Source organism: Salvelinus namaycush, chromosome 7, assembly GCF_016432855.1.
Source record: "Salvelinus namaycush isolate Seneca chromosome 7, SaNama_1.0, whole genome shotgun sequence".
NCBI classification, from domain to species: Eukaryota; Metazoa; Chordata; class Actinopteri; order Salmoniformes; family Salmonidae; genus Salvelinus; species Salvelinus namaycush.
Genome location: NC_052313.1, coordinates 42,060,697 through 42,080,790, shown reverse-complemented (window position 1 = coordinate 42,080,790; position 20,094 = coordinate 42,060,697). Strand labels below are relative to the sequence as shown.

General features: G+C 42.4%; 1 protein-coding gene across 1 annotated transcript; it reads right to left on the bottom strand.

Annotated features, from left to right (window-relative positions):
• Positions 1–348: 348 nt before the first annotated feature.
• On the bottom strand, positions 349–20,034 carry aox5 (aldehyde oxidase 5). The gene is made up of 33 exons (XM_038997042.1): positions 19,899–20,034; positions 18,797–18,854; positions 18,294–18,390; positions 17,983–18,091; positions 17,734–17,860; positions 17,488–17,553; positions 17,261–17,337; positions 16,345–16,425; positions 16,100–16,244; positions 15,846–15,938; positions 15,605–15,756; positions 14,927–15,020; positions 14,667–14,779; positions 14,201–14,385; positions 6,888–7,050; positions 6,610–6,699; positions 6,345–6,514; positions 5,633–5,759; positions 5,195–5,414; positions 4,974–5,098; positions 4,601–4,734; positions 4,319–4,406; positions 4,134–4,220; positions 3,744–3,935; positions 3,400–3,630; positions 2,676–2,900; positions 2,387–2,461; positions 2,228–2,280; positions 1,943–2,057; positions 1,703–1,768; positions 1,379–1,567; positions 1,015–1,182; positions 349–794 (listed from the first exon to the last, which is right to left on the bottom strand). The coding sequence occupies exons 1-33, from the start codon at positions 19,953–19,955 to the stop codon at positions 744–746; spliced, it is 4,023 nt and encodes a 1,340-aa protein (XP_038852970.1). The 5' UTR covers positions 19,956–20,034; the 3' UTR covers positions 349–743.
• Between the last annotated feature and the right edge of the window lie 60 nt (positions 20,035–20,094).

Below are 20,094 nucleotides of genomic sequence, written 5' to 3'. Positions count from 1 at the left end.
TTGTCAATTGACGAGGTGTTGATCACTGCCATAAGGAATAACACCTAATCATAGAATGTTACTAACATAGAAATTCTCTATTTAGCCGAATAAGGATCAATAACACTAGGATTGCACTACTTTAAGTATCAAATTACAGGATAAGCCTACGCTTTTGCTGTCAACCTATACTTTGCTTTAAAAAAAAACAGGTTTGTATCCAAATTAAATTGGCTGCAAAAGGTAGGGTTGTCCAAATGTATGTCCATCCTGTGAATCCGTCCAATGTCACGTATTTCGCTTTCAATAAATTGCACGTTTCTCAACTTGAATATACGAAAATACATGCTTCAAAAATGTATCCTTTATTAGTCAGTCAGACATCGGAATGCTTTACAGCACAGAATTAAACCAACGCTCAAAGTTCAGTTCTAATTTTAGGTTAATTAATCTGGGTTCTGTAGGCTGACTGCGCTTGGCTGCAGGTCACAGATGCAGGATGTTAACGTTTTAACAAACAGCCCAAAACATACACGACCAAACACCAGATGGTGTATTTATCTTACCCCAAGGTCCTAGGACAAAAGTGACATTTCAAGCAACGGCGTCAAGCACATATTCTGGACACATTTCCAAGTCATCCAGAAAGCACACAATCTGCAAGCAGCCCACCAAGACCAAACAATACATTATGATCAGGTGAATGAGTAATAGTTGGAGCCAAGCCCAGGTCTGACGAGGCTGCCAAGTCATCTTCAGTTGGCTCATATGTTGATACTCCATGGTTTGAATGTTCCTTTCTTTGGAGATGGAGCCTTGAGAAGAAAATATATATAATGCCGTTAAACGAATGTTGTTGGAGAAAGGGTATTGGTGAGACCAAAACAGTAGACATGGGCCAGTTAGTGGACTCAGAATAAGCCTAGTCCTAAACTAAAAAGCACTTTCAATGAAGCATTTTCATCAAACAAGTCTCGAACTAGGCTTGATCTGTGTCCTCTGGAAAAACAGTCCTTTGATATGAAGAAATGTTACCATCTCAGTGAACTGGTCCTCACAGGCCATGCGTATCCTCTCAGCAGTAGCAGGGGAGCTTAGAGGGAAGCTGTCCCCTAACCCCCTCTCTCTACGGGCTGCAGCAACTGCCTCCTTTATGGCAAAGAAGATGGTGCTGGCCAAGAACACTGGCGGCTCGCCTATACCCTGTAACAACATGGCCGACCATCAATTACCACTTAGGAAGTGAATCCTCAGGATCCTTGAGTGAAAGCATTTTATTGTGTTTTATATGACAAATATTTGGCATGGTGCAAATTGTTCAGTCCAAGAAATGCTCTGTATTTAGGCCTAATTGATGCCTTTATGGATGTGTCGCGTGATGTCATGTCGTTTGTCTTGCCTTGGACCTGTAGATGGCATGTGGGTTCTGTGCGTTGGCTAGCAGGTGGACGTTAAACTGAGGAGGGACGTCACAGAGGGCAGGAATCTTGTACTGGGACGGACCCCTGGTCATCAGAACCCCCTCAGGAGAGAACTGCAGCTCCTCTATGGTGTACAGACCTATGCCCTGGACGAAGCCTCCCTCGATCTGGAATATATAGCACCATGTTAACTTTGTCTCAAGTCATATTGGAATGTATGCTACTGAAGATGTCCTATATTGATCCATAATACTGTAGAAATGTATAGCCACTAGACCTGTGAGTGCTAGAGAGTACTGTACCTGTCCTATATCTAGAGCTGGGTTGAGGCTCCTCCCGACATCCATCACAATATCTGTTCTGAGATTCTGCAACAAAACACACAGCTAATTGTATAAAGCCAATGACGCCCTTAAGACATAACATATAAAACAAAGGCTCATACATGCTTATTGCAAGTTCTAGGGGATGCCTGCAGGTACAGTATGAAGTAGTGTTAATGAACATTTCACTGGTTTAGACCAAGGGTAATACTACTGTACTTTGTGATCTCCAGTGAGACAGTCGATCTCCACTTCTGAGCAGCAGGCCCCAAAGGTGAAGTAATAGTAGGCTGGACCCTCGCTGTTCTCCCAGTCCACACCCGTGTGAGGTCCCCTGGAACCCATACGGCGCCCGTATTAGGATAGCCTACTTGTGACTGAGACGTTCCTAATGTGAGCGCCGTAAATCGTGCCATTGCAGTGATCACGGTCTTACAACAGTCAGTGATACGTTGCATTGCTTCATTACACACTACGGTCTACAGTATTGACAGGGGTACGTACAAGAAGAAGCCAGTTGCAGATAAGCTGACCTTCTGGCAATAAGCCTCAAAAATCTGTGGGAAAGAACACAAGTTATTGTATGCTACACCATAATTGAGATAAACTCAATATAATGATGTTTTTGTGTCTATTATAGTCTGGTGGATGTTTGTTGATTACCCATTGTTGCCATGTATATTTGGGATGATTTTCCATGACTGGCTTCAAGCGCCCCATCAGTTTCTCACAAGCATCCTAAAATCATACACAGTAACATTTGGTAAGAGTACAACAAACACATCTATACCACATGTCTTTAAAAGCCACATGAGAAGCCTGTGATAACGGAACATTGGAGCTAGCCTGATCCCAGATCTGTTTGTGCAGTCTTGCCAACTCCTATGGTCATTGTCCAAGGCAGTTGGCGTGACAACACAAACAGATCGGAGACCAGGCTTCGTTGAAATACCTTGATTGCCATGCCCACTGCGTCCGTGCCAAAGGAGGCTGCTGAGGGTGAAGCATTGGGAACGTTGCCCGTACAGGTCTCCTTGATGTGGATTGAGGACATGGGCACCTTCAGGATACGACTGGCAATCTGGAGGGCTTTTGTGTTGATTCCCTGACCCATCTCTGTGCCTCCGTGTGCCACCAACACCGAGCCATCCTTGTAGATGTTCACCAGAGCTGCACCCTTGAGCAGAGGTGGAACAAGATAATGAACAACTGTTATTTTGTATCTTAATGGGGATGAACACAGTTTATACTGTGGGCTCCCGAGTGGCGCAGCGGTCTAAGGTATTGCATCTCAGTGCTAGAGGCGTCACTACAGACACCCTGGTTCGAATCCAGACTGTATCACAACCGGCCGTGATTAGGAGTCCCATAGGGCAGCGCACAATTGGCCCAGTGTCGTCCGGGTTTGGCCGGTGTAGGCCGTCATTGTAAATAAGAATTGGTTCTTAACTGACTTGCCTAGTTGAAATAAATGTACATTTAAATTCAAAAAGTTATTTCTCCCCAGTAACTTACAAGTGCTTACAGCTATGAAAATAAGTATCTGCACACCCGAACCAGACACGAGTTACAGTGTTTAATGAGCTAAGCTTTCGGTCAACAATGTCCTTTGTCAGAGCATCTTCCTAGCACAGTGGAAAAATAAACATGGGGCATTCTAAATTATTCATCCTCACCTGGTTGTAGAAGCCTTTGGAGAAGCCGACGCCGAACTTCATAGGCACAGCAGAGATGCCCCTCTTCTTCCAGCGGTTGGAGGTGTTGAACTGCTGGATGGCCTGGAGGCGATCGTGGTACCCAGCCTTGTCTAGACACTCGTCCCAGCAACGGAGCATGTTGCGGGGGGAGAAGAGCTGCTTGTGGTGGGTATAGCACTCCTCCTCCCGGTACATGTTGATCTCCCTCACCTGCAGAGACACACCAGGCCACATTCATCATCAGTAGGAACATTGGATGGATGAAAGGTGGGTAATTAACTAACTGAACATGACCCTGAATCCTGCAGTAACCTCTCACTAACCTTCTGTGGAGGGAGGCCACATTTGACAGCCACCTCGTGCAGCACGCTCTCCATCACCATGAGTCCCTGGGGTCCTCCGAAGCCTCGGAACGCTGTGTAGGAGGGCAGGTAGGTCTTACACACCAAGCCACGCCCACGCAGGTTAGGGATCCTGTAGCCATTGTCCATGTGAAGCAGGGCTTTCTCCATGATCTGAATCACAGCACATTACAGGGAAATGAAAATGTGTCTTATGCTAGGGTGTTTCTGCTGTCCATTTTTAAACGTGGTGAGAATCATCAGTCCTTGTTGTCTAGGACTTTTCAACTGATATCAGGCAATATATTGGACAATCGCAGATAACCATTGAGTCATACACAGTATTGAATTCAAAGTTCTTAACAAGCTTACGACTAATGATTCATTCAGGGTACACCCCCCGTTACTGTAGTAGGTGATGTCCGCTGCCATGATGGTTCCATCGTTGTTGTATCCCACCTGAGAGAAAACAGGTTGTTAGAAATGCTGAGGTAAAATTCCACTGATGATACAGTTGTTGTTGATGATGCTCATCTGAGAGGGCTACTCTACAATACCTTGTATTTCCCTAGGAAGGGGTGTCTGCCACTGGTGATCAGCATGTCATCTCCACGTTCCAGAACACAGCGTACTGCTCGCCCTGTCCTACAATGAAAACATAGGAACATTTACTCTAAGTATTCAAGGTATTATATGTATTCAAGGTATTACATGTATTCAAGGTATTACATGTATTCAAGGTATTATATGTATTCAAGGTATTATCTGTATTCAAGGTATTATTAAATGTATTATATTCCACTAATGTGTGTTATCAACACTCTGTTGAAAGCTCTTACTTGACTGCAGCTGTGGCAGTGATAGCAGAGAGGGAGGCAATCTTCATGACTTTGCCACCGAACGCTCCCCCCAACCTCCTCACGTGACATGTGATCTTGTTGGAGTCGATGCCCAGAGTGATTCCTACCACTTCCTGGGGTTGCAGGGACAAAACAAAGGACATTCAAATAACAAATTGGTATAACTTTTCGATTGGAATACTTTTTTCCTGATCATATCAATCAAGCAGCATTGGGGCACTGATGGTAGTCGTGTGTCAAAAATCAAATATTCCGATTGGCGGGAAAGGGTTAACAAGATGCCAATATCCAATGTAGCTAGCTACATAACAGAGGAGAAACACATAAACTATCTATGTTTGAGTTATCTAACCTGAGTGTATGCTGAATGCTGGCTGGCCACAAACAGTTCCAGTTCTCCATTCTCTCCTTTGGGCACTGCAATAAGGCCCTGAGTCTCCATGTAGAAATGCTCCTGACCTCCCAAGTAGATCTCATCTGCTCACAACACAATCACATATCATCAAGACATTTGAAGACATGAACTCGCATTAGAAGAAGAAGATGCACAGAGGCAAACCATTGCGTTTTTACCCTCCAGAATCTGATCCACCGTCTCAAAGGCTTTGTCCATGTCTCCTCTCTCCAGCTGCCTCTTTGGGTCAAAGAAGGACTGATGCTGGATGGCCTCTTCTATTGTGAAGAAGACAGGAAGTAGATCCTGGTAGGTGACCTTTACCCTTTGAGCTGCTCTCCTGGCCTGCTCTCTGCTCTCTGCTACCACAGCCCCAATGATCTGCCCCACACAAGACACCTGCACAGGAACAACCAACCAATCAACACACCAATCAATCAAAAACCACCATGGTAAGCCAATATACAGTATAATAGACCTCTCATAATTAGAAATGCCATTAGAACAGAGCTGCTCTATTCTCCTCAATTATCATCCTCAGTCATTGCCATGGTCTGTCTATGGTACGGTGCTACAGACTGGGAATGGTAGTGAGAGGGTACAGTACAGTAGCCTACCTCCTCCTCGGCAAAGAGTTCCTCTGGGTTATCGAACAACATCCGTCGGTTCTGACCAGGGACGTCCCCAGCTGATAGGAACGTGACCACCCCAGTCATGCCAAGTGCTTCAGATGGGTCAATGTTGCTGGTTTTGAAGTGGAATAAAGACACATGATCAGAAAACCTACATGCTGCCTCCTGAGTGGCACAGCGGTCTAAGGCACTGATGCTTGAGACCCGGATTCGATCCCGGGCTGTGTCGCAGCTGGCCGCGACCGGGCGATCCATGAGGCGGCACACAAATGTCGCAGCGTCGTCCGGGTTAGGGGAGAGTTTGGTCGGACGGGATGTCCATGTCCTATTGCGCTCTAGCAACTCCTGTGGAGGGCCGGGCTCATGCACGCTGAACGGTTGCCTGTTGTACGGTGTTTTCTCCGACACATTGGTGCGGCTGGCTTCCGGGTTAAGCGTGTTTCGGAGGACGCATAGCTCTCGACCTTAGCCTCTCCTGAGTCCATATGGGAGATTCAGCGATGGGACAAGACTGTAACTACCAATTGGATATCACGAAAATGGGGAGAAAAATATTATAAAAGGAAGAAAACCTACATGCAATTTCAAAAAGACGAGTCTGGATTTAGGTGATTATCTTATGATACAGATCCAACTGTAGAAGTTTGTATGGCCAATCCAAAAACAGTCAAATAATGACACACTACCATAGACTCACATGATCTTGGCGTGAGCTCTGGTGCTGGTCACCATGAAGACAAAGAGTTCCCCCTGGACAGGTGGTATGTCATCGTAATACTGGGCCTCTCCTGTAGCCTGATGGAAGGCTGCTTGGTGCATCATGGGATGGCCCACAGGGTCCTGGGAGGACTGGGCATTGGGCACAAGCTGCAGAGGAAAGAGACACACACTATGGGGATACAACCATCATCCATTGGAGTACGTTGTAACTGTTAATATATAAGCCATTGTTGATAGCAAACCTGGAAAGAGTGATGTCCCTGGGGCACTTCGTTTTTGAAAGGCTTGAGAGCACTGAGGTACTCAAGGGGTAGAAGACACACGTTCACATCCTGCACAATTGGGTAGAAATCAAGAAACATGAAGCATAATAAAAATGATTGTAAAACACCTTTTAGAGAGCCAATGTAATATTGCTACTCACAAATATTGTCACATCCCTCAGATTCAGCAAAACAAGTAGCAGATTTGATGTTTCGCTGAAAAATAATTAAGGATTGTGCCTGTCCTGTATATGTACCCTCTCTCTGAGCTCCTGGAGGACCTGCATGTAGAATTTGAAGAAGAAGCTGGTGGTAAGGGTCTTGCGATACTCCACCTTCCCTCCGTGGGCAGAGTCAGATAGCTCCACCTCCTCCTCCAAAAGCCAGCAGGCATCAGCCAAAAGCTCCTCCCCCCAGGACCTGAGCCAATCAACCAACACTTCAATTGCAATTCATAAGTTCACCAGATCACCAGTTCAGTTCAGTTTGGTTAATTTAATTCTGTTTGATGTGATGTGTGTGTGATGATAGGAAAGGAGAGATCACTATTACCGAATATGTTGTATGAATAGAACACTAGTGTGAAGGAGGAGTTTGTGAAGAATGAATATCTCAACTCCTGTATTATAAAGAAACAACCGTAATTATAATGGAGTAATACTGTGAGGAAGTGTTTGTAGAGTAAAATAAAACAATTGCAATTGTAGAGGTAAAAAAAAAGCACCAGCATCAGGGTTACCAAACCTACAATTACCTTTAAAATTGTTAAAAAGTAGATCTGTCTCCATTTAGTGCATATTCATCTTAAAATAGTAGACAATGACTGTGAAGCAAGTAATGAATATCCAACAGAGATTGGTAATAGTATATACAGTAAACGTTGGGGTGGATTAAAACACAAATGATTAAAGAGTGGAGGGAGGACAATGGCCTCCATGTGAACAGAAGTTATCCTGTTTTGTTTTGTCTGTAATTAAAACCGTTTTGTTGCTAATTTAAGATTTGGCAAAGTGAAAACTAACAAAATGTTTATTTTCTCTTTTAGGAGAGGATGAGGTGTACCTATCTCGTCATTTGAAATGTTTCCGGAGGCCGGGTTGCCTTGGGAGAGCAGTTAGTGAAATTCTGCTGTTCTATTGAGTATAAAAGGTACCCAGCTCCCAATTAAGTAAGGCCTGGCACACACACAACCCACCTGTTATGCATATTTCTTAGTGGTGTTAATACCGTGTCGGATTCATTGTGTGGGGTCTTTTTATTTGGGTTTTGTGGGTTCTTCACGGGTTAGAGAGGATGCACCTTAAAGGGCACACAAATACAATTTTCTGAAGCATCTATTGTCCGACTTTTGGTTGCACAGATGTAAGTTCTCCTGATAAGAAATGTACTGAAAACCCCAATGTAAACCTGGTACACAGAATGTTTGAAATGTATTTAAAATAATGAGTCTGAAGTACAGGGAAAGCAAAGGGAAAAGAACACTCACTTAATGGTGTTGAATGACCTCTGTCCTGACTTTCTGGTGAGGCCTGATCACCCTCGCTAGAAAGGCTAGAGACATTGGGTGGGATTTAAGTATAGTATGTAAATACTGGTAAATATGAAGAAGTGTTGTTGTTTTGTTTGTTTTGTTTTTGTCTTGCGTCAAAACAAAATCTCACCAAATTGGGTCTGATGCATGGTCAGGATTTCTCCCTAAGCGTTAGCCCTCTAACTCCCTGACACTGTAACTCTTGATGAGGTCTTTCTTTCTCTCTCCCGGAGGACCTGAGCCCTAGGACCATGCCTCAGGACTACCTGGCCTGATGACTCCTTGCTGTCCCCAGTCCACCTGGTCGTGCTGCTGCTCCAGTTTCAACTGTTCTGCCTGTGGCTATGGAACACTGACCTGTTCACCGGAAGTGCTACTTGTCCCAGACATGCTGTTTTCAACTCTCTAGAGACAGCAGGAGCGGTAGAGATACTCTGAATGATTGGCTATGAAAAGCCAACTGACATTTACTCCTGAGGTGCTGACCTGTTGAACCCTCTACAACCACTGTGATTACTATTATTTGACCCTGTTGGTCATCTATGAACATTTGAACATCTTGGCCATGTTTTGTTATAATCTCCACCCGGCACAGCCAGAAGGTCATCGGATGCAGCACTCCATCAGTCTCCTTGGTCAAATAGCCCTTACACAGACTGGAGGTGTGTTATAGGTCATTATCCGGTTGAAAAACAAATGATAGTCCCACTAAGCGCAAACCAGATGGGATGATGTGTCACTGCAGAATGCTGTAGTAGCCATGCTGGTTAAGTGTGCCGTTAATTCTAAATAAATTACCAACAGTGTCACCAGCAAAGCACCATCACACGTCCTCCTCCTTGCTTCACAATGGGAACCACACATGCGGAGACCATTTGTTCACCTACTCTGCGTCTCACAAAGACACAGCGGTTGGAACCAAAAATCTAAAATTTGGACTCAGACAAAAGGACAGATTTTCACCCGTCTAATATCCATTTCTCTTGTTTCTTGGCTCAAGCTAGTCTCTTCTTCTTATTGATGTCCTTTAGTAGTGGTTTCTTTGCAGCAATTCGACCATGAAGGCCTGATTCATGCAGTCTCATCTGATGTTGATGCTGTTACTTGAACTCTGTGAAGCATTTATTTGGGCTGCAATTTCTGAGGTGCAGTTAACTCTAACGAACTTATCCTCTGCCGCAGAGGTAACTCTGGGTCTTCCTTTCCTGAGGCGGTCATCATGAGAGCCAGTTTCATCATATCGCTTGATGGGTTTTTGCGACTGCAGTTGAAGAAACATTCAAAGTTCTTGAAATGTAAAATGTGTAGAATTTTTTAGATTTGATGTAGATGGTGGTGGGGTGGCTGGAATGACGCGGGGAGCTGGGAAGGTGCTGGTGTAGCCTGCAGTTGGTGTTGGTGCGTCCAATGCAGTCCCAAGGCGCTCCAGGCACGAGGTGTGGTGGCGGAGCTTCGCTCCTACAGCGGAGAGGTCGGAAGTCCTGCTGCTTCCTGTTTTCCTGGGTCGGTCATTCTGTCACTGGTGTAGAAAGGAGTAGGCAGGAGGCAGCCGCAGGTTTACAACTACTGAATGTATTTAAGCACCATAGATCGAAGCGGAACGTAACCCAAACGCTGTTGTGCTCAAAATATATCTTTATAAACAAAATGGCACAGGGTGAACCCAAAGTGCAAAATATATTAATAATGATTAATGGAAACAGGATGCACCTGAGCTCAATTTCGAGTTTCATAGCAAAGGGTCTGAATACTTAAGTAAATAAGGTATTTCTGTTTTTTGCAAACATTTACAAAACTCTGTTTTCGTTTTGCCATTATGGGGTATTGTGCGTAGTTTTATGAAGAAAAACATATATTTAATCCATTTTAGAATAAGGCTGTAACGTAACAAAATGTGGAAAAAGTCAAGGGGTCCGATTACTTTCCAACTGCACTGTAAGTGACCTAGCAGTAGTGTTTAGCATGTTATGGGTTAGATGGAATGATTTTTGTGCAAATATATTTGTCGCAGGAAACAAAGTACAACGGGGGCCAGTCTCTGAATTTATTTGACTGCGGCAGGCTGCATGGATGTACACTTCCTAATCTCAAGGCTTCTCCTGACTGAAATAAGAAGACCGGGAGTACTGAACTTGGGCGGGGACGATAACAACACCTGCCTAGCCACAGAGATTCATTGTACATCCTAGACTCAGGAGGAGGGAGGGCTTGTTTGGTAGAACAATAATTATACTAGTTGACCGCACGTAGCATGCAAAAAAAGGGCGAAGTGAGCGTGATATGGTGTGGGAATACCTCTTGTAAAACCTGCTGCCTAACTGGTAATCCTGGTTAAAAGTATGAGTTTATGTTTTTTACAGACTTAATTTTTTTGGACCCCAGCAGTACAGTATTCCTGAAGGTATAGAGTCAGAGAGAGTGGGAATCACCATGTCATCATCGAACTTCGTTTCTTGCCATATATGATTATGCATAGCATAATGCATTACTAATACTTGTCATATTTTGTGATTTCTTTTGTTATCACTCTCTTAGGAACCCGAAGGAGGAAGAGAATTTCAAAAGCTCTCGCTGAAATGTCATTATCAGAAAGCGCTAGAAGCTACTCTGACAATAAAGACAACAGCTTGGCTGCCAAATACGTCTGAATCATAGTCTGTGAACTTTGCAAAATGGGCCATGTTGGGAGTATGTCCTTGTATGTGATAACATTGATTTCATGTTGTAGGGCTCTGTGTTCTTCTTTTGTCTCACAGGTCTCAGCAACTATTTTGTTCAGTTCTGCAACTGCAGGAGAGACTGTTAGTTTGATTGGGCTAAAATAAATGCAATTTTCTGATGAGAATGATGAAGATAATGAGGACTATAAAGGAACTAACCATGTTTTCCCCCTGCTCATGACGATAGAATTTCCATAAATTAAATTGTGTAATAAAGCATGTGTGTAACAGTATGAAATGAAGGTATTAAATTAAACCATTCTACTGCAATGATTTTACAAGTATAAGGGCTATGGAATACCTATGTAAGAATGCTGTTCACTGACTATAGCTCAGCATTCAACACCATAGTACCCTCCAAGCTCATCATTAAGCTTGAAGTAAACTTTGAACATTGATGTATATTGACTAATTGATTTGATAATGTTTTGGTATGTTTATAACTGTAGAAATGCATTAGGAGAAGTGACTTGTGTGTTATGGGTTAGATGGGATGATGGAGGAGTATCATTCCCAGAGACTGTATATTGCTACAGGAGATAGCTCATAGGAGAGGGTGGACAGCTAACTGTACACAATATGGGGATTTAATTGAACATTACACATACCCAGATCATGCTGAGAGTAGAAAAGATAGCGGTGGCATTTTAGACACTATGGTAAACTTTCAGGAAATCTGTGACTCCAAGTTTTGTTAGGTTGGATATTATTCCCAACTCATTCATCTTTTTCCCAATTTCTAACAGCCGGCGAACACTTGACAGATTAATTGAAAGAGGTTATAGTCATGGTCCATGTTGGTAGTAGCAGGGGTTACTTTAGTAGCATTTTGGGGATATCAGTTTATGAGGACTCATGCCACATGGATTGGTAACTGGTAACTGGGAGACCGATGGGAGTACAGGGGAGGCTGTTATTCAAATGTCACAAATTAGTGATCTTGCCATAAGAGGATAGTTTATGTTGTCAGGAAATGACCCATGTGTTGCAGTGTGTATATCCTCAGGTGAAAGCAGAGATAAGCAAGAGCACGGGCTGAATTCTGGAGATTGAATGTACATCAAGATACACCAGGCAGGGGTGTTGGGACAGTGTTGGTTTGGTCCACACACACTACTCCTTACAGAACCTGCAGCGGTAAAGATTGTCATGTCTCTCCTTGGGAGGGTGCATAGTTCTCACGTGAAGTGAGGTCCAGCTGCATAATGGGTGAGCTTGAAGACACCATAACAGAGGAAGCTTTGCGAGAGAGAGAGAGAGAGACTAGATTCCACTGTAAGACATGCAGAAGGGTTGGGTCTGGGAGCTACTTTAAACATCATAGTTTGGTTGGGGTTAGCTGCTTTATTGGTTAATGCATCACGTGAAAGAGGATAGATGTTGGCGTAATTGTACTCTGAACAACATTTTGAAGGAATTGATGTGAAAGCATATACAGTGCTGAGTTACCTTAAGAGGATGTAGGGTTGTGGAAATGGAGGAGATGGGGAAAAAGGTGACAATGACATAACATTGGGAACACCTCTCGGAACCTGGGGCCAAAAGGGGAAGACTTGGTGGAAGCATGAGGAGATTTTTTTAGGGCTTTTGGTTATGTGGAATCCAGCATAAAAGTAGGGGTGCCTAAAGGAGGGGTGCCTAAAGTGGAGTATATATACTTGAAGTGGTGGAAACATGTATTTGTCTGAATACAGATGTGTCGACCCTTTGGGAAAAATTAAACTTGGTTAAGCTTTTCTAGTGTGCGTGAGTTATTTACTTTGAAAAATTAGAACCTAACAGTACGAATTAAAATTCGTTACATATCATACAAATTGTAAATAAAATATCATACAAAATGGATTATGGAATTCCAAAATTTTATAAATACCATACGAAACATAACATATCATACTAATTGGCAGAGGTGTGGACACGAGTCACATGACTTGGACTCGAGTCAGACTCGAGTCACAAAAATGATGACTTGCAACTCGACTTTGACACCAATGACTCGTGACTTGACTTGGACCTTATGACTCGACCTGACATGATACCTTCCCCAAGCCCAAATATTAAAAATGATGCTATTAAAAAAAAGTGTGCAGCCCATCAACTCTTCATTTAACGGATTACAGTTTGAATCGGACAGCAGCCAATCAAATTGTGCCAGCTGAGAAAAAGTTGCGCGTGGCAGTGCAAAGCAACGTCGGCGGGTGAATTCAGATGGAGCCCTTGGAAAGATGATACCCAAAATTATTATTTTCGGATATAAAGACGACGCTGTATCAACAAAAAACGGATTGCAACTTGCAAAACATGTGGGAAGAAAATTACAGACAGAGACGCAACAATTTCCAACTTTGTTCGACATTTGAAGCTGCACAAAGAATGTCATGGCTAATATAGCCGACAGCTATATATTTTATTATTTTACTAGTGTATCATGTAGGCTAACATAACGTTAAATCAATGAGTCTCCACACAGTCAGTCAGTGCGGGAACATGATCATTGCACCAAAGATTGAGCTATAAATGGCTAGGCAGTTGGTAGCCTAAATCCTGCCTGATGTTACTGCTGTTCCTAAAACCATTGACATACGTTAGCCTACTGTAACCACACAGAGAGAGCGTGTGTGTGTTAAGGTTGGGTGATTGTGTACAAGTCTACATCGCCCGATTGCGCCCCTTAGCCATCCTCGATAGTCGATCACTATTGGGGGGGGGGGGGGGGTCTTTCTCATGGCTACCCATGTATTTCCATGGAAATATAATGTTTATTTGGAAAGGATTAAATATATAGATATTTTTAAAAGCATTAATGATTTGCGTAAATGTAATATACTAACTATTACTCTTGTTAAAAAATATGAAATGGTATTACATGACTTGTTTAGGCTCGAAACTCAGAGTTTAGGACTTGAGACTTGACTTGATACTTGACGGTCTTGACTTGAGACTTGACACGGACTTGCCTGTCTTGACTTGGGACTTGACTTGGGACTTGAGTGCTAAGACTTGAGACTTAGTTGTGACTTGTAAAACAATGACTTGGTCCCACCTCTGCTAATTGGAGTATCCAGGATTTACTATGTTACGTCTACCCCGGATTCCAGGTTGAAACTATTGGTGTGTATTTGAAAATACTCAAATACACTGACTGAAATACACTCCCCCCATGTATTCAACCCAGGTATTATGAAAATTGTATTTTAAATAAGTATTTGAAAAAAACTTTCAAATAGTAGGCAATTTATAGGAAAATTGCAGATAATTTGGGCCAAATATTTCAACCCAGGTCTGCAATGTCTGTAAAGTATGTTGTTGTCAGTCTACATACCGTCCAACAAGCTTCTGGCATGTGCGTCCAACCTTGACCAGTGTGGGTCCCACTCCTCCGTAGTAGATGTTGAGCGACTCCACTATGTTAGTGCCCTCCTTGAAGACCACCTTCATCCCAGCGTTGACTATGGAGAAGGCAAACTCCCTCCTCTGGGCCTGACGGAAGGCGGACACAAACTCCCACTGCAGAGATCAAAGTAAAAATAAATACTGTACAACAATCAACAAACATAATACAGTCAACAGACATAATACAGTCAATAATCAACAGTCATCCTCAATACAGTCAACAGACCATTTCTCCAACCTGAAAACCTCGCAACAGATTATTCATGTTTACTTACCAATTAACCAAACACTCAGTACCCAAAGCTTGAAAGAGGTTGGAGTTATGAGTTAAACTAAGGTCATCAGCAATATCCAGAGTGGTATTTGTACGAGAGATTAAAGCAGTTATTCCTCACTGGTTTGGAGTAGGGGATGTCAATGGACAGGAGGACTTCATCTGGTCTAAGCGCCGTCTTGCCAAAGCCAGTGAAGAGTTCTTCATTCAGAGTGATCACCCTTGTCCCATTTTCTACAACAAAACGACAGTTTCATACTATGAATCTAGGCATCACTCAATCAACCATGTCCTTCCCATTTAGGTCATGTGATATAGCATGATCACGAACTGAAAGGAAAGGATCAAATCAAGGAGAATCAATGCTTTGGCTAACAGTACCTTTAGACTTGACCTGCAGCGTGCAGTCCAAGGCAGCTAGAACACCATTGAGATCATACTTTGGGTTGGCACTGAGGATATTGCCTCCAATGGTCTGTAGACATGGGACATCATAAAACTTATCAAATTATACACATCAATGAGGCTTTCAGGCAAGAGTAATGCAGTGGTCTAATGTCATACGCCTATTGCACGACAATGGCCCAGCGGCACCCTTTTCACACTACATAGCCAAGCCAAGCTGTACTGTCTGTGCTTGCCTGTTTACGCATTGACCATCGTTTCTGGAACCATGCTGAAAAGGACAACGTGAGGAGAAAATATCTGAGCCAACACAGTTAAGTTTGTTGGGTACATACAGGTGTGCCATCTTAATTTGATACTTCTGTTGTCACAGAGAATGTGCAGGAGGAAATGCAGGAGGTTCCTCTTGTGCAGGAGGAAATGCAAATTCTAGTGTATTCAAGGTTTAAAAAGGCTTCTAAAGTTGGTCATTTAAAAAGTCAGACTTGATTTATCCTAACTAAAAATGTATCAGCCGATACAAAAAAGTCCATTAATTATAATCCACATAATAATTAAAGTGTACTGTTGCTGCAGGATTCCTTTCCTGCTGTGAGAAACTGGTCAAATTATGATAGAACATCTGTATCTGTGGGTAATAGTTATAGGGCTTACAGCCATGTTGCGGATCTGTTTCCCTGCTAGACACCGTAGGGTCTGTAGCAGGGCCTGGTACCCCCTGGTTCTCTCTGCCTCCATCTCCCTCACAGCCCTCTCCATCTCCTCCTTCAGACTGGACAGGGTGCAGACTGCCCCCATACTCACACCTGCACGGACATGAACAAACAGTAAGTAGATGACGAAAAGCTGAAAAGTTCTTTCAACGAACGGACAATAAATACACTTCTAAACCTACCATCCTTCCCCCACGTCACAGTATGTAAATCTGAAACTCTCCCGGCGTAGATGATGAGAGGATGATGGACTCCTTTCACTTGCATATTTGGTCCTGCTCAAAATAAATACACACATAATAGATACAATGTGGCTGAGTAGTCGTCAGGATGAATATTTTTTGTACCGTGTACAACGTATGGGTCTATTTTTAATGGGTAGAGTGAAAGTAGTTCTGAAACACAAAAGCAAGATGGCAAAGCAAAAGGTTAGTACCTATAGTTGTGTTGCCAACCACCACAGGGGCTTCAGGATATTCTGTTTTCAACTCAAGCAGATTGGTCAGATCTACTGGAGAAATCAACTTCAGCCTATCGCCTTGGAAACACAGACTGCCACAGGCACGTTTCTTTCCCATAATCTGGTATAGAGAAGAGTGAAATCGAAGTTCTCTGCAAGTTAGTTCTGTTTGAGTTGACAATAGACACGTCTCTTTACTGTGAAGACTGAATCTAACGTACCATGAGTTCTGGAGGGAAAATGAGGTCCTGGGATGGGTCAAGCGGTAGGACATCGTCCATATGGAACAGCTCCTCTGAGATCTGACAAGGTATCAAATATCTATTTAGGACACAATCATTCTTTCCTGGTGTCATCATTTCAACTAACCCTCAATTGAAAAAGCTACTTGCCCCTTGGGCCACCGTAGTTATATGCTGTGATTACATTTACATGAAGTAGTGTTACGGTATTCTTTGAACTTTCATTTATCTGCATGTCCAGCACTTATATGTAGCCTGACAATAAAATGTTTGACCATTTTATTTTCACGACAACCAGGGCTACAGGTAGAGTACTACACAAAACAATTAGATATAAACAGTTGCATTCATGACTTTCATTACCGTAAAATAAGGCCTGCCAAAGCAAAAAACGTATTTATATGAATGCTGTTAGTACAGAAATAGTTTGCTTACTGGGAAATGAATATCCAACTAGTCAATGACAACTGTGTGGAGTTTACGACAGCAACTATGTGAGTGTATTACAGACACTATGCCGCAATAGACACAAAACGTGCATATCTGTGAGTCCCAGCTATTCATTGACAGCTTTTAACAGTTTGTAGCTGAAACCATTCGAACTCTAAAGACATTTTTTGTAAAACACCCAGCCCCGCGCCCCTTCGGGATCCACCCTTGTCTCACAAACACCAATCACACAGACTAATGGATGCAGAAGAAATATAAGAGCCAATGGTTCACCCCAGAAGTCTGTAGCTCAAAAACACAATGTTTAAAGGTATTAAAAGTCCAAAACACGCCGGCGTTACGGTGGGACTCGTTGGGTTAAAGGGGAATCTACCATTCCCTAACGCATCTTGCGCATGTATAAGGTTGGAATTCATTAGGTGAAAATGTAAAGTATTTAACTCACGTCACTATCCTTGTGTTGCTTAGTTCCATTCTCTATACAGCACTTTCCCCCTGATTCTCCATTCTGGCAACATCCCTCTCCATTCTCTGATGCCTAGTAATATGTAACACATGCATTTTACAGAACATGTTTCAAAGTAATCAAAAGAGAAAAGATGCGCATTTCGGTTAAGAGACATGTACTTTGAATCACACAACGAGCTTGTGGAAATAGGTTAAAGGCCTTACTCACATCACAGAAAGTTTTGAATCCATCAATGATCGGCCTGTAGCCAGTACAGCGGCAGAGGTTTCCTTTGAGAATGTGGTCAAAAAACTGTCAATAACGTTTGAAAAAAGCTAGCGATGAACCTACAGCCAATGTTTTTGTAGAGACCTTTGGACTACTAAAGATGATTTAAAAAAAATAATAATAATAATAATAATTAATAGCATATGTTTTATATTTTTATCTATAAAATATAAATTAATTACCTCCTAGAGCCTCTCTGATGTCTTCCATGGTGGGATGTGGTTTGTTCCTCAGTAAAGTGTACATGGACATCACCATGCCTGGAGTACAGAAACCACACTGAGAGCCATGGGCCTTGGCTATACGCTCCTGCAAGAACATGGACATCAGTTTCCCTTACAAAAGAATATCATCCAGCCACAATGAATGGTGAGCTCCACTTGCAGGATTTAGGATCACAAAACCCTATATAACCCTATAGTAGGACCTACCTGAACCGGATGCAGTTTGGTCTTGGTGCTGCCAATACCCTCCACTGTTACCACAGCAGCCCCATGCAGTGTGCAGATGGGCTGCAGACAGGCGTTAACAGTGTAGTGGCTAGGATCAGCGGTCAGGGATATAACAAGCAGTGCCGTGTCGAAAAGAATAGTGTGATGCAAACTGAAGAAGATTCCAGTCATTTTACTCCAAAACTGTGTTTCTCAGTCATGATATTTTGTGGCGGTGTTATTTAGTAAAATATGAAAGGGTTTTCTTCCCACATATGGTTGTGAGGGCAGTATTAGAAAGAAAAGGATACAGAACTCTGTTGTGGAGTTGGTCATATCTGGACACCATGACCGTGCAGGCCCCACATCCACCCCCTCCACAACCATACTTAGTCCCAGTTAGAAGCACTATATAGAGAAGAGACACATGTAGATGATTTTGGCTAAGCATTTTGAAATGACTTTCACTGCTACTCAACCCTGCACCTTAGAGGCTGCTGCCCTATATATATATATATATATATATATATAGACATGGAATCACTGGCCACTTTAATAATGGAAAACGAGTTACTTTAATAATGTTTGCATACTGCTTACTCATCTCATACGTACAGTATATATTTTATTCTATTCTACTGTATTTAGTCAATGCCACTACGTCATTGCTCGTCCAAAACGGCACTGTTGGCATTTCACTACAACATCTGCTAAATATGTGTATGTGACCAATAAAATGTGATTTGATGAACATAGACATTACGTGCTGTTATTTACATAAAAAAGGTGTTGTAATTTTGTTGAGGAAAAGTACCTTTCCTTCTGAGGAATTTGAGGAGCACCTCCTCTGGATCGGCATTCCTCTCTAAGATCTGAAATGTGTGCACACACACACATAAGCACACAGACAGAGATCACAATCTATTCTAAGACAACCAAGCCTCTGTCTGTGAAAAAACAGTAACAAGGCATATCTACATCAGGAGACAGGAAACAATCTGGAGAGTCAAAATGATATCACGGGTGGCATGAGAATGTCATACTCTCTGCATCTAATCTATAGTATTATCTGTGACTATAATCAGGACATTGGTGTATCGGTCTCCTGACAATCATGTGATTTACATAAAAGTGAACATTTTGAGGTGGGGGGACTGGAGGAATCTGTATCAATTGAATACGGTATAAGAAAATATTTCAGATGCAGAAAAACTGTAGATGATACATTTTAGAAAGCAGCCTTTTGTTTAATATTTTCTTACAGTGTTGAAGTGATATGATTTTCTCATACTAACCATAGAAATAATAGAAAGTATCACAAACACAATAGACATTTACCAGACAACTGCATTGCGTAAATTACAATTATTATTCATTTTCATTTGGAACTAATGTCAATTGAGCTGCTCAGCAAAAGGAACATATACTGTCCTCTGCAGTTTGAAAATGTGGCCTCATGATATTCCAAAAGACCAGTACAGTATAAATGGTCAAACCAACATCTAATAGAGACTAAATAAAGTGTTGATCCAATATGATTAAGCACAGTCTGGATCTTTTGCTCCATTATTGGCAAAAGATCTGATAAAAAACTAAATAATACATTTAACTAGGCAAGTCAGTTAAGAACAAATTCTTATTTACAATGACGGCCTACACCGGCCAAACCCGGACGACGCTGGGCCAATTGCGCACCGCCCTATGGGACTCCCAATCACAGACGGTTGTGATACAGCCTGGATTCGAACCAGGGTGTCTGTAGTGACGCCTCAAGCAAGATGCAGTGCCTTAGACTGCTGCACTACTCAGAAGCCAACTTGGTTGGTCAAAATACCAATAATAGGGCAAAAGATCAAAATTGGGCTACCTGTGTGAACACAGCCATAGTCACATATTAGAAAAATATAATTTCTTACCTTTTGTCCATTTACATAGAAAATCAATTCACTGCAACTGTTGGGATAGGACATCATTGATGTTTACTCAAAAGCAGCAATCTGAAACTCTGTCTCTGAATTATCATTTGTGGCAGTTTAAATACCTTTGGGATTGACCAACGTCACATGGCTTGAGCTTGACAATCATTTACACACATTATCAATTAAGTTATAT